The 13,533-nt window shown below is 41.0% G+C and overlaps 2 protein-coding genes across 2 annotated transcripts in view; one reads left to right on the plus strand and one right to left on the minus strand.

Annotated features, from left to right (window-relative positions):
* Positions 1–13,533, plus strand: part of LOC133345555 (conopressin/neurophysin-like) — a 559,395-nt gene that overhangs the window by 525,564 nt on the left and 20,298 nt on the right. The gene's annotated exons all lie outside the window — the stretch shown is intronic.
* LOC133345551 (dedicator of cytokinesis protein 1-like) overlaps positions 1–13,533 on the minus strand; it is a 209,175-nt gene that overhangs the window by 156,269 nt on the left and 39,373 nt on the right. The window contains exon 27 of the mRNA XM_061556432.1: positions 8,947–9,074. Coding sequence (XP_061412416.1) covers positions 8,947–9,074 — 128 coding nt within the window. The remainder of the gene's footprint in view (positions 1–8,946; positions 9,075–13,533) is intronic.

Consider the following 13,533-nt stretch of genomic DNA (forward strand, 5'->3'; position numbering starts at 1 on the left):
TTTGCCCGTACCATCCATCTTAATGAAGGTTAGAGCTGAAATCTATAATTTTATGGTCTTCAAATATTAACATTTTCAAATATTTCAGCAGTTCAAAACTGAACAATAGGTCTATTGTGTGCTTAAGAAATAGCTTGATTTTTTATGTTTCTCGACTCTTGGAATTTATTAGAGTAACTATTGCTATTGATGGTGATAGTGTTGTGTGTTCTTTTGAAATGCGATTATTGGAACATGTATTTGTGTTGTCAATGTTCACAGTGCTATCCATTGTTGTAAGATAACGCTGAGCACAATAGACGTACCATCACTAGGAATACATTACATTCGTTTTATGTAAATGCAAAATGTCATGCAATCACTATCACACTATCTCTTTACCAAGCTAGTTTTTCAAATTAAATCATGATTTTGTTCATTGTATGTTCCCAATGAAATATTCCAAGCTACATCTTTAATCTGTTAAGTGGTTTATGGTAATGTGCTGTCTATATATGAAATTACATTTAGGCCTCAATTTTAATTTTAAAGACCTAACCAACTTTATTAATTTAAGTTGCTTTATAGTCTTGATTATCTTGGCCTTATTATCTACCTTAGAAACAGCACCATTTTAATAATTCGATCACAGCTGTTAGACACCCCCCCGCCGCCCCCTCCCTAATTTTAACAACTGGACATGAATGCACTTAAAATCGATCGGAATGGGATCTCGTGAATCAACATCGCTGCTGCTATCTTTACAATCGCTAACTTTACCATTTACGATGTATATCATCAGTGCAATTAATAAAAAAAAACACATATACTAATCAGTATTTGTCCTGTTCTCCATCTCCTCAAGTAGATTGAGTGAGCTCGTCAGTGGGTAGTGAATGTGAGTGGGCCGTATAGGACCACGATTGCTCAAGCAGGCTTCCAAGTCAGTTATTACGACGAGACAATATCTAATTCCATGCCTATTTTGACGAATTTACGTGAAGTCAATGTCTTCAATTGCTTTCAAGAATTCTATTACGAATCATAATAATGTGCCTGCATTACTCAGACTAATTAAAACTCTCAGGCGACATCATTGTGGCTATTTTCCTCTCCTCTCACAGCATTAATCATACACAAAACATAAACATTATAAGCAGATCACACACCTATTAGACACTGACAGGAAATCTGTTATAACCATCAATGACCACGACATATGTTATACCAGCACACATTCCCTAAACACTTCCACGCGTGCACTGCTTAAAGCAAAACCAATCTTGTTTCTGGTTTGATGTCACGTTAGGTTTCCGAGGGATCCTCCCCAAACGTGTTGAAATATTTAAATGTAATTTCATAGCAGCCATATGAATAACAGCAGCCCACAGCGGTGGATATGATGCATGAGAGGGAGCCATCTATTTATCGGTGCCATTGGCTTGCAATGCAGTTGTTGATCCCTGTGAATCTGCTGTTTTTGTCACCGTGTTGTTGTGTAACTGATAACCTTCCATTTTGTATGTATGTGTGTTGAACTTCTTTTGCACCATACGTAGCCAACCACGCTAATCGGAGGTGCGGGGGAAGCACAACAAACTTTTGTTTCCAGATGTCTAATCTTAGTGATTAACTAACACAACGCTTAACGACTTAACAAACTTCACTATCATCATCAGCCGATGGTCTATACCGGTGGTGGTTAACCTGGCGGCTCCGTGGGCTCCATGCGGCCCGCGGAGCCCCTCGCGGTGACCTGGTCTAAGTGTGCCTTGGGCAAGCGGACGGCAACCAAAATAGCAAGCAGAGACATTTTTGTTCGAATCCGGAAAAAAAAAAGTTTCAAAAGCCGCAACGCAAGTCAATAACATGACGAAGGAGTCCTTAAAGAGCCGCATGCGGCGCCGGAGCTGTAGGTTGCCGACCCCTGGTCTAGGGTGATGCGTGGGGTCGTGATACGTTGCACAAGCCCGATGAATTCAATCTGGCAGCCCACTGCGGTGAAGGAGGGCCGCTGATGTGGCCCACTGACTCATCTGGTCTTTGCCAAGAGTCGACAACCTGCGGCTCTGGGGCTGCATGCGGCTCTTTAAGGGCTGCTTCGTGACGTCCATCAGTAAGGACCACCATCTCGTATTCACTTGCATTGCGGCTCTTGAATTGCTGAGGTTTTGTTTTATTACGTAAAATTCGAAAAAAAAAAGTATGTCTTCCTGTTATATTGGCTGCAGGCCCCTGGTCTATACACTCCTGGATGAAGGTCTCCCTTGTCTAGTTCCTCGAAACTCTGAGTCTCTCTCTCTCTCTCTCGGAGAGTGAGCGAATACTGTGCCCGTTACAAGTTGACATGATATTATTATCATCATCCATCATGGTCTCCAGATGAAACAATCCATCTCGACTGCATCAATTTCCCCCGAGTCAAATGTCTTTTCATAGCCTACAAACGCTTGGCATAATGGTATTTTATATTCATTAGTCTTTTTCAGAATCTGATAGGAAGTAGGTATGTGCTCGATGATAGAGGAACCTTTCCAAACCATCTTGCTTACTAGATTAGTTGGCTTCTGAATTATCCATTGTTTTGTTCCCAATGACCTTCATGAACTATTTATATACATGAGATAGGGGAAGAATGAACTCTGTGTTTCTTTCAGCCAGTTTTGTCGAGTCTTTTTGAATCGAAGAATCGTTGAGGCATCATTCCACAATGGAGCAACACATTCAGAATAAAGGGGGTCGCGGTATCACAACGGTTAATACACCATGCTAGGAACCTGCACCATGATTTCGATTTAAAGCTTTCGCGACTGCAGGGATTCATCTTCTTGGTTCTTTCGGTAAAGTCACGTAGAAGGGAAATAATAAAATAATAAAAATAAAACATAATAAAATAAAATAATTTTATAATAATAAAAATAAAACATAATAAAATAAAATAATTTTATTATGTTTCATTTTTATTATTTTATTATTTCCCTTAATAATAAAAAATAATAAGAATAAAACATAATAAACTTATTTTATTATGTTTTATTTTTATTATTTTATTATTTCCCTTCGACGTGACTTTACCAGTAACATGAGTTTGATGTCTGGTCACACTTATATCTGAACTGGTTCTGAGCCTCGCATTTCACGAACCTGCGCCAAACAGCATGTTGACATGTGGTCAGATAACGCTTGTGACCGAAATGGCACGGTGAGGCCCTTACTTAGGTAAAAATACAAGTAGTTATGAACCTATTATATGAACAATTTACAACTGAATTATAGTATCTCCCTGAATTTGTTTTCATTATCTTAATTGGCTTTGACATAATTGCGATCGAATGCAACTCTACATTGGCATGTAGGCAGATTCTGATCTGTAAAAGCTATTTTGCTCAAGCATAATTTTGACATCAAATATAATTGTCATGCATGTAAAAAGGCAGCAGTTAAAGTGGCCCATCTTTATCGGCAAAGCATCCAAAATGAGACAAATGGATTTACTGGGACTTTCTACAACAAGCAGGTCATTGTAATCTAATTGTGTATGCAACTTGACCATACAACAACAATTGCATTGATTTGTATGTAGGGAGAGGGAAAACAGTGTTATAATTGGAAAGTGAGTCGGTTAACAGTGTAAAGGAATACATACCATTGAGGACGAAACATAATTTAACATGATAGCGCTACGGCTCTGACAAAAAATAGCTACATTAGTGTCCAAAATACAATTTTGGAAGTTTACGCGAATTGTACAAAAAATACTCCAATGCCGGTGGAGTACGTGACTTAAACAGAGAACCAATCCATTATTGACCAACGCTGCTCCAGGTAGCTGCATCTAATAGATTACAGCAAAAGGTCAGCTTCTGACATGTTGGGCCTTTGTTTTTTTAACACAGAAATCTATTAAACAACGACTCAGGGTGGGCAATATCTGCACACAAGCGAAGAGGTGAGCTTTCCTGTTTGCTGAAGACCAAGCGGGCACGGTGGAAGGAACCTAACAAGGGTTGGAGAAATACACCGCTCCACGTTCTTTGTCTCTCGGGATGTGTAAATTACAATGCAGCCTGTGTAGGGCATTTTTGTTGTTGTTATGCTGGAATGCACACACAGCTACTTGCTAACAAAGATCCCCCGTATAGCCTTAACAGACTGTACACGAGGGGGTGGATGGCGAGCACCACGCCCGACCGCCTTTGTCTCCCGAGTGGCGATGTTTGTCTACCGCACCAAGTACTCATTTGAGACTGAGTCGACGTAGGGGAGGGCCCAGGACGAGTTCAAATATTCGTCACTGGTGTTGGCCGTGAGCGGGAATCTAACTCAGGACACCGGATTCCTAGCGCAGCGTGCTACCCGCTACGCCACAGCTCCCCACTACTTGATAACAAAGATCCCCCATATAGCCTGAACAGACTGTAGGGGCAAGTGCTGTTAGCGAGCACCTATGAAGGCCGCAACGGTACACGAGGGGGGTGGGTGGCCAGCACCACGCCCGACCGCCTTTGTCTCCCTAGTGGTGATGTTTATACACCGCACTAGGTACTCATTTGAGGCTGAGTCGACCTAGGGGAGGCCCAGGACCGGGTCAGATAATTGTCACTGGTGTTGGCCGTGAGCGGGAATCGAACTCGGGTCTGCCGGGTTCATAGCGCAGCGTGCTGCCCGCTACACCACCTCTTCCCACTACTTGATAACACACACGCATACACACACGCATACACACACGCGCTCTTGAGGCTGCACCTTCTTATGTGTGGGCTGTGAGGCAGCTGTGGTGCGACGTTTTAAATTACTATGACAGAATAAAAAGCACTCTCAGGTTTTTCCCCATGTATTTTTTGAAGAAATTGTTCGCGATATTCTGTTTGCAAAGCGAAACATCCAAATATTTTCTTTTTACACGGTACAGCAGCTTATCCGTGAAAAGCTTTTTTAGTTGTGGATAATTTGGCATACTTTGTGGACATTTCATCAAAAAGATGATGTAATGTTTACCGTGAAAGCAGCATGCAATGTTGTATTTGAAATGTTCTTTTCAGACAACCTTAAGTCTCTCTATTTTGCATTATACCCAAAGCCACCCACTGCACATGTGTGCATGTACATTCATTTGTCAATCCACTGCTGGATGAGGTCCCTGCCCTATACCGTGCAGCTCATGGGGGTTGATTGGCAATACATCACGCATCTCTCTCTCGAGGCTCCATCCTGCTTAGCTTCTGAGTTCTGATGAGATCAGGCACATTTCTGGGTGACGTGCTCATAGGCGATCGCTGCGCATACCGTCAATTCAGTCGGTCCATTTTATGCTTCAACTGTGAAGTGCACGTGCCCGTTCACTGCGCGTTGGAGGGCATGTTAAATATGAACTGGAAAAGTAAATGACTTTGGTAGGGAATTACCATTCGTTTACGATTACAGGTATTTTGTGACCACAATTGCAGACACAATGTCACGGTAGTTTTAGGCTCCGATATACTTGCAAGCAGATGCAATAACTTGCCCGCTTATTCTTTCAGAAGTGGAATTTACTTTGGTTGGTCTCCGCACAAGGGGTGGCACTTGGTAATATTTATGGAATTCATATTTGTATTCAGTAACACATAAGCGGATTTTATAATCGAAACTTATAAAGGGAAATATTTCTGTGTAGCTACAAACCACACACACACACACAGCATCAACAACAATCCATGTATTCTATATTAAATGCACGCTCGTCAAAATGGCTATGGATGAAGGCCTACTCATGCCATATCACTCATGGGGTTGTTTAACCATTTTTCACCACGTTGGTTTGTCTTTGTTGGTGAAATGAAGGGGGTGGTGCATGACTGGTTCCGATGTCCCTTTTCACTGAAGTTAACCGTGGCCGAGAATTTAACTCAGGTTACAAGGTTCATAACGTGGCAAGAGAACCTCTGAGCTACCTCCATTCCACCCTGTGGATCTCAGAGCAAAACATATGCTAAAGCAGCAGGTGGGATGGTTGTACGTTAAAAATAGACCCAACTTCTTCAAAATATTCCAAAGAAATGGATTGACAAGTGCCTAGTCCTCTCACTTTATTAAATGTGAGCAAAAGCCCAGGATACATTTCAATGCATGAATTATTCACTCGCCAATGACGTCACTCCATCTGTGCCCTATTGATCTTTTGTGCCACGTGAACTTAAACAAATGCGAATATTCGCTCATCTTACTGTCATATCTCTACTATGCAAGGATAGTATTCATTACCTCTCTAAGCCACCTTCAGAAGGGCTTATTCTCAATGTTCCACACACAAGGACCTTTTAATGATTTCTGCATATATAAATATATTTTAAAAAATACTTTGGAAGCATCACAACCATAATATATTGCATCAGCCAAAAGGTGGAATGTAGTTATTTTCTTGACGGCAATATTGTTTGTAGGCTTTCAGGGGAAATGACCTATACTGTCACGTCTGATCTCTGCAAGTCGCTCACTCTGATAACTTCTCCACCCACATAGCCTGCCGGGACACTATTTCTTCCCAGAAATACATTCCAGACGATCCATCATTATCTTACCCACCAATTTACTAAGCCCAGTCAGCCACCATTCTGCAGGATGCTTGCTGGCGCAAAAACAAAAGAATAATCACATTTAAGTATGAGCCCTGGTCTCAGGTTGCACACCTGGGATACATTAAATAGCGACTTAGCTCCGTGGAAAGTTGGTGCCCGGCACGTTAAACTGTCGAGGGACAAATTGTATGTGAATTTATTGGTAAATAAACGACCTGACTGAAAACAAATTACCATTGCAACTCCGGTCACATGCTTCCGTCTGCTTTTTTTTAAGCTGTGGTCTAAACTGTGGCTTTTTAATACTATAAATTTCAAGTTCATTTCAAGTTCAAGTTCATTTATTAGGTATCGCCCTGTGAGCCATTCGGCTCTTGAATCGGGTGCAACCGCAACAAACAAAAAACAAAAACATGGACAAAAAACATCTTAAAGTGAATATGTGACTGAGTGCAAACAGAAAATCCAAAAGAAGACAGCAAAATTAATTTGGGAACAGGTAATGAGAAAGGTGTGAAGGTTGGTGGCACTTTGCGCTACCGTTTTTTGTTGTTGCCAACATTGTGGCATGATTGACAACTGAATAATGCGAATAAGATCTGTTTATAATGTGTGTGCTGTTACGTTGCTTGTCCAGTTTTCGGATGCAAAGCTTGGCATTGCTTAAATATTACCGTTACACCCAGATAAATACTTCCATTATATGCATACAATAATTATTTGCTTCTATTGACAAATTGTTTTATTTACATACAATTGTAAATAATTTCATTGAAATAAAAATAGAGGTAAAAATAAGCATATATGTGTGCAGACCACCCAAGGTAAAATCATTTACATAAAAGTAAGAGGTAAGAATAAGAATATATGCTATTATGTTGTACCGCAAAATGTACACGAAAAAACAAAAGTCTCAATTCTGTATAGTAACATTGTTTTTTAATCATCATCTATGATGAGGGCCTCCCCAAAAGCCACCGCCACCACCTACCAAGATCATGCGATGTCATGATCCACCTAACACCTACACCTAAGAACTGATGTCATCACTTCATCTCTTCAGTGAACGGCCTCAAGGTCAAATTCCATTCTTTGGCTGCCACCCCATTATTATTTTTGGTCATCTCCCCTTCTAGCGATGGGTCCTGCCCAAGCCAAATTCTTCTTCTCAGCAGTTCGAATTATTTCATTAACCCACGTATGTTCTATAATCGACGGTCACTCAATGGTGCCTAGGATATCCTTCATGCAATGTAATACATCATCATAATGATGAAGTATTGTTCATAAACTTGGTTGAAAGCAATGTTGATGATAAATAAATAATTTACAAGCGTGACATGAGCTCCTCCTGCTGGAAGTAATGTTTTTCAAAGTCGATAAATCACAATGGACATTTGGTACAGCCTTTAAGCATGGCTATGTCGTAAATGGGCATCAGCGGTCAATGCGGCAAAGAATGGTGATGATGTAAACAGTATTTATAAAAATAGAATTCTACTGTACAAATCACCATATCCTCTGGGTTATGAGACACCTATATTCTCCCTGTATGAAAACGAAAGTTTGGGCTGCATCTTACTTTCCGAGAATACGGCAAACCAGAAAACATGGGACATTGGGCCAATGTTGGTTCAACGGTTCAAGCCATGCCAACGTTCGCCCAGCATTGTATATTTACAGGGAATATACACTAATAAGTAGATTGTGCACAATTACATGACTAAAATCCAAATAAAGCATCCTTCCCATCGCGAATTTGTTGAGAAATAATATTTAAAGCAATGTTTAAGTTTAATTTTAATTTCTGAAGGTCGTTTGTTTAAAAATGTCAGTTGCATGGTCGAATGTGTAAACGCTGCAGTGATGTGCAACGATTTAAAACTTGGGGTGAAGGAGAAATACAATTTTCATAAAAACGTCACCAGAGTGGACCCAGGCCAAGATTGTTACTTAACCAGGAGTAAGCAATGTCAATGACAAACTTTAATGCCCTTTGCAAGGACTGATCCTGACTGGATCAACAACATATATCAAGTTCTTAAAAAAAAAGTAACTATATATTGATTGTTTTCTTCTTCTGCTAAACGTGTGTGGCTTATATTTATCCACAATTCCTCAAGGGACTGAATCCCAAAGCTGGGACTTTTTTTTTTGGTTGTACCGTTTTTGATCCATTAGGTAAAGTCACGTAGATAGAAAATTATTAATAGATCATGACGTTTCGATCGCAACACAAGCGAACGTCGATCTATTAATAATTATTAATAGATCTTCACCGAAAGAACCAAAGAGTGTGGATTCCTGCAGTCATGAAAGCTTCAAAACAAGATCGTTTTTTATTCGTTTCGGTTAGAAGGCATGCATTCTAAATCGACACCAAAGGTGACACTTAGAGACCACAACTCACCACACTGTCACTGTGCAGAACCTCCACGATGTCGCTCAGAAGAGCCACCGTGTGTTCTGCCTCATCCATGTGGCTCAGCCATAGCTTGATGTGGTCCGTCATGACAGGCAGGAGAACTTGGCGGCACTCTAGAAAGCATTGCCAACAACAGCAGCAGCAGCATCGAACGATTAATCGATTAGTTAAAAATTTATTATTACGCTTACTGTTATCATCATCATCAACCATTCTGAATCTACTGCTGGATGAAAGCCTCCCCAAACTGCCGCCATCTCTCTCGATCCTGCGATGCAACAATCCACCCAGAACCTGCGCACGAACTGATTTCATCGCAATTTAATAACTCTATCTATTTTAGGATTTGTCACCGCGCCCATTAGCATTGTTAAGCAGATTGTGAGCCGTGAGGGCAGTGGGATGGATGACAGTTTGAGATCATAGTGGAAGGATAGACGTGGCTTGTAGATTCATACGTTAAAATCGATTCACATGCTCATAATATACAAAATTAAACGTGGAAGTAAGTCTATTATTGTGCATGATCCCTACTACCACTAGAGGCCGCTATATTTACCACAATAGAAAACACTCCTGCATCGAATCACCCACCGTGAATCGTGACAATTTATCAAACGACGAGGGGAAGTGGGTGGCAGGGGCCGACTTATTGTGGGCCAAGTCCTCACTGTGTGTTACAAATGATTCCGGGTGTCAAAAAAATAAAAACAACCTTTGTCATTGCATGCCCCCATTTAGGGCAGGCTATTCTGGAATTGTGATTGCCAGGTGTTTTTTGTGTGTGTGAAACACCACGACGTTATGAATACCATAACGAATACCACTTTGTGATTACCGTGGAAATTTTCAGGCAATGACCTCTCCCCACGTGCAACATCACCAAACAGCAAGAGATGAATCAACCGATTTTACAAGCGTGCAACATGGTGATACTAAAAAAAAAATGCTATTCCAATGCTGAAAACAAAATTATAGGATACGAGCTACAATTTCAATTCAACGCATGTAACCGCTGTTAATGAATAGCGTGGCATGTGCAAGTGGGATGCTGCCGTGGTATCATGGCTAGCGCACGGTCATGGTTAGCACGTGCCGCAAATCCAGAAGTTGCCGGTTCTATCCCATCTCCCGGCACGACAGTAGAATAAATCTATTTACCGTATTCTTAGGTTTTTTCGGTAAAGTCACGTAGATAAAAAAATGAAAAATAATAAAAAGTAAAATAAAATCTTTTTTATTAATTTTTCTTTTTTATCTACGTGACTTTACCGAAAAAAACTAAGAATATGAATCCTTGCAGTCACGAAAGCTTCAAATATACGATTCACTGTAGTCGGTCGATCGACAAGATGCGTGCGGTGGTGATGGGGTAGCGTGTGGATACTCCAAACTCTTCCAAGACGTCTGGCCGTAGTGGAAGAGTAGGCCAAATTCCACCCCCCACCACTACCCTAGAGGGGCTCCCTAGAGCTCCCTTCCAGTGGAGGCCACTCTGCCAACAGTAGCGTGAGCAAGCAATTGCAGGGCTGCACCTTTACTGTCACCGTTTTAGTGCAAGCAGATGCTCTGTATGCCGCTGCGCAAAAAGAAAGTCCTCTTCCAAGTGCAAGGGTGTATAAAATAGATGGTAAACAAAGGAGTTAATAACAAAGAAGAAGGAATTCAGAGTGTTGTGAGAGCAAGGGAATATAAATGATCACTTTAAACGGTGCTGGGTCTGTGGATTCACTTTAGAGAGAGATACAGACTTCTTGACTGATTGCCTCGAGAAAGAAACAAGATGGCTCGCACTCTGGAGAAACGCTGCAGCGTTTTGAGCATTAGTAGTCTAAGATCATAACAGGGGATCGCGAGACAACAAGGAAAATCAGCCTCCTGTCTGGCATTGTTAAGCCACGCTGCTCCTATTTGCGTTCTTTTTGTTTTAGAGATTGCCAAAGCAACAAAATTTTGACTTAAAACTTTCGTGACTGCAGGAATTAATATGCAATGGTTCTCTCGGTAAAGTCACATAGATAGAAAAATAATAGCAATAAAATAATTCAAATAAAAAATAAAGTGAATACAAAATAATAAAAATAGCACGACGTTTTGATCGCAAAACAAGCAATCGTCATCAGGAGAAAAATGAGGGGAGAAACTGCTGAGGCAGGCTGTTTATAAAGGTTTAGAGATGGGCGGGGCAGCTAATGTTAATGTAGGAGAGAACACCAGCAGTAGGTCTACACCAATCAAAGCATTGCACCTCACTCCACACACCCACACTGCTGATGGTGGAGGTGGACAAGAAAACACAAATCAAGTCATGACCCAAAGTGGTTGATGACATCTTTCCAATGATTGCTGAGTTTAAAACCGTCTTCTCGGTTGAAATTGTGTCTGTCTGTATATATGGATGGCTTTGTGAATGAATCTTTGTTGATAGCCAGTCGGCTTGCAAAGTACCATCGTCTTAGAGAAATCAATTTAACGTGAGCCAGCCGCATTAAAGTAATGATCAGCCACGGCAGAAGTATTGGTCCTACCGTGTTTCAAATCTGCCTTATGTTCACGAACACGGTCCGAGACATGTCGTTTGGTTTCCCCAATGTAATTGCTGCCGCAGATACAGCTTAGTTTGTAGACGCTGAGATATTGAATGTCAGGAACCTTGTCCTTCACAAATGGGATCAGATCACGAATTTTATGTACTGTGTTAAATCGGACCTGGATCTTGTGTTTGTTCAAGATTTTGGAAATCGTTTTGGTTATCCCTGCTATGTAAGGATAAGGTGATAGGTTTTGATCGGATCTTCAGACGGCTCCTTCCCCGCAGTTGGGGCGATGGCTTTGCGGATTGTGTAGTCAGAATATCCATACGCCTTGAGAGCTTGGTGTACATGTTTGAGTTCACTGGTCAGGTGTTCATGGTCGAGGATACATTGGTGTAGCGTTTTGATGAGGGAATTCTTTTGGGATGGATGGTGGTGGGAATCAGGCTTCAGGTAGGCGTCAATATGGATTACCCTCCTGTAGACAGAGTGGCTCATTGAGCCATCTGGTCTCTTTTTGATTAAGACATCCAAGAAGGGTGACATGTCATCCTTTTATACCTCTCCTACATTAACATTAGCTGCCCTGCCCATCTCTAAACCTTTATAAACAGCCTGCCTCCGCAGTTTTCCCCCTCTTTTTTCTCCTGATGATGATTGCTTGTGTTGCAATTGAAACGTCGTGCTATTTTTATTATTTTTTACTCACTTTATTTTCATTATTTTTATTATTTTATTGTTATTAATTTTTCTATCTACGTGACTTCACCGAAAGAACCATAGAATATAAATCAACCAAAATTAAAAGTGAGATCCTGATCAAATTAGGCAACTGAGGCCGGTGCTCTTTTCCTGTTGAAATATGTAAGCCAGTGGTGAAAATTCCTCATTCCTATGATGGGGGTGAGGCTATCCATAGGACAACCACTGTTGACATCCCCGCAAAAGTGTTGCCTATTTTATCTACCCCAAAGGGATGACGGGTTGAGTCAACCACCAAGCAGGATATCAACTCCCGATTACGAGCCGTTTGCCACTAACTCTGAGCGGCCTGGCCTGTCTAACAATGGCAAAAAATAATGGTAATGGATGATGACTATTTTTTTAAGCGATCCCCTTCGATCATCTCTAATGTTCAATATGATTCCTCGCTATTTTATTTCAGATACGTTTATGTACAGTACGACAATGCACGCATACGATTTAGGGACTGTGATTTATTACTTGTGATTAATGGCTTATCAATTGTTTACAGAAATGGTCCTGAATATGGTTGGAATTTCAAGCACTGGAAGAGTGACCCTGTTATCTTCATTGATGGAAAATAAAACCACGCGAGTGTATATAAGTCTACGGTACAATTTTCAACAACAGGGCAATTGGAAAAATGTTACCTCTTAATTAGTTTAGTCACACAGTATCACATCTTTGCAAACCCATAACACCCATGCGTGCAAACAGACATTTAAACAAGACACCGCAAATTAATTAATCATTATGTAATTTACTCAAATGTTATATCAGCATGGTACTCCATGTACCATGCACACTTTGTTCGATTAATGAAACCGCCGAGATTTAATTAGCGGTGGGGCAGCGGATAGTTCACCATGCCATGGATTACGCTTTGAATTCCACCACCAACAAGCGACGGCACATCGACAGTCGGTCATATGACGGTCATCAATGTATATAAGTCCTCGAAAAAGTAATGGCCATCACCACCTCTGCCAGCAGCCACTTCAACAGCCACCACGCACGATGGGGCTACTCAAAAAATGACAAAGCCGGGAATAAACCCAAGGAATGGTTATCGGCACAAAACACTTTCCTTATATACGACCCTAAACAGACACACACATTCCACTCAGCTCAATAGAAAGTGGACTACAACCCAGACTTCTGTTTCATCTCAAAGGACAAGACAGGACAGGCCACTAATTGATTCGCAAACAGTGGAAGTAAATTTTACTCAGAGCCAACAAAAACTATGGCCACGTTGGTACATTCTGAAGGCCAACTAATCTGGCTCTGAAAA

This window comes from Lethenteron reissneri, chromosome 22 (assembly GCF_015708825.2).
Source record: "Lethenteron reissneri isolate LAM-NWPU_2019-01 chromosome 22, ASM1570882v1, whole genome shotgun sequence".
Classification (NCBI taxonomy): domain Eukaryota; kingdom Metazoa; phylum Chordata; class Hyperoartia; order Petromyzontiformes; family Petromyzontidae; genus Lethenteron; species Lethenteron reissneri.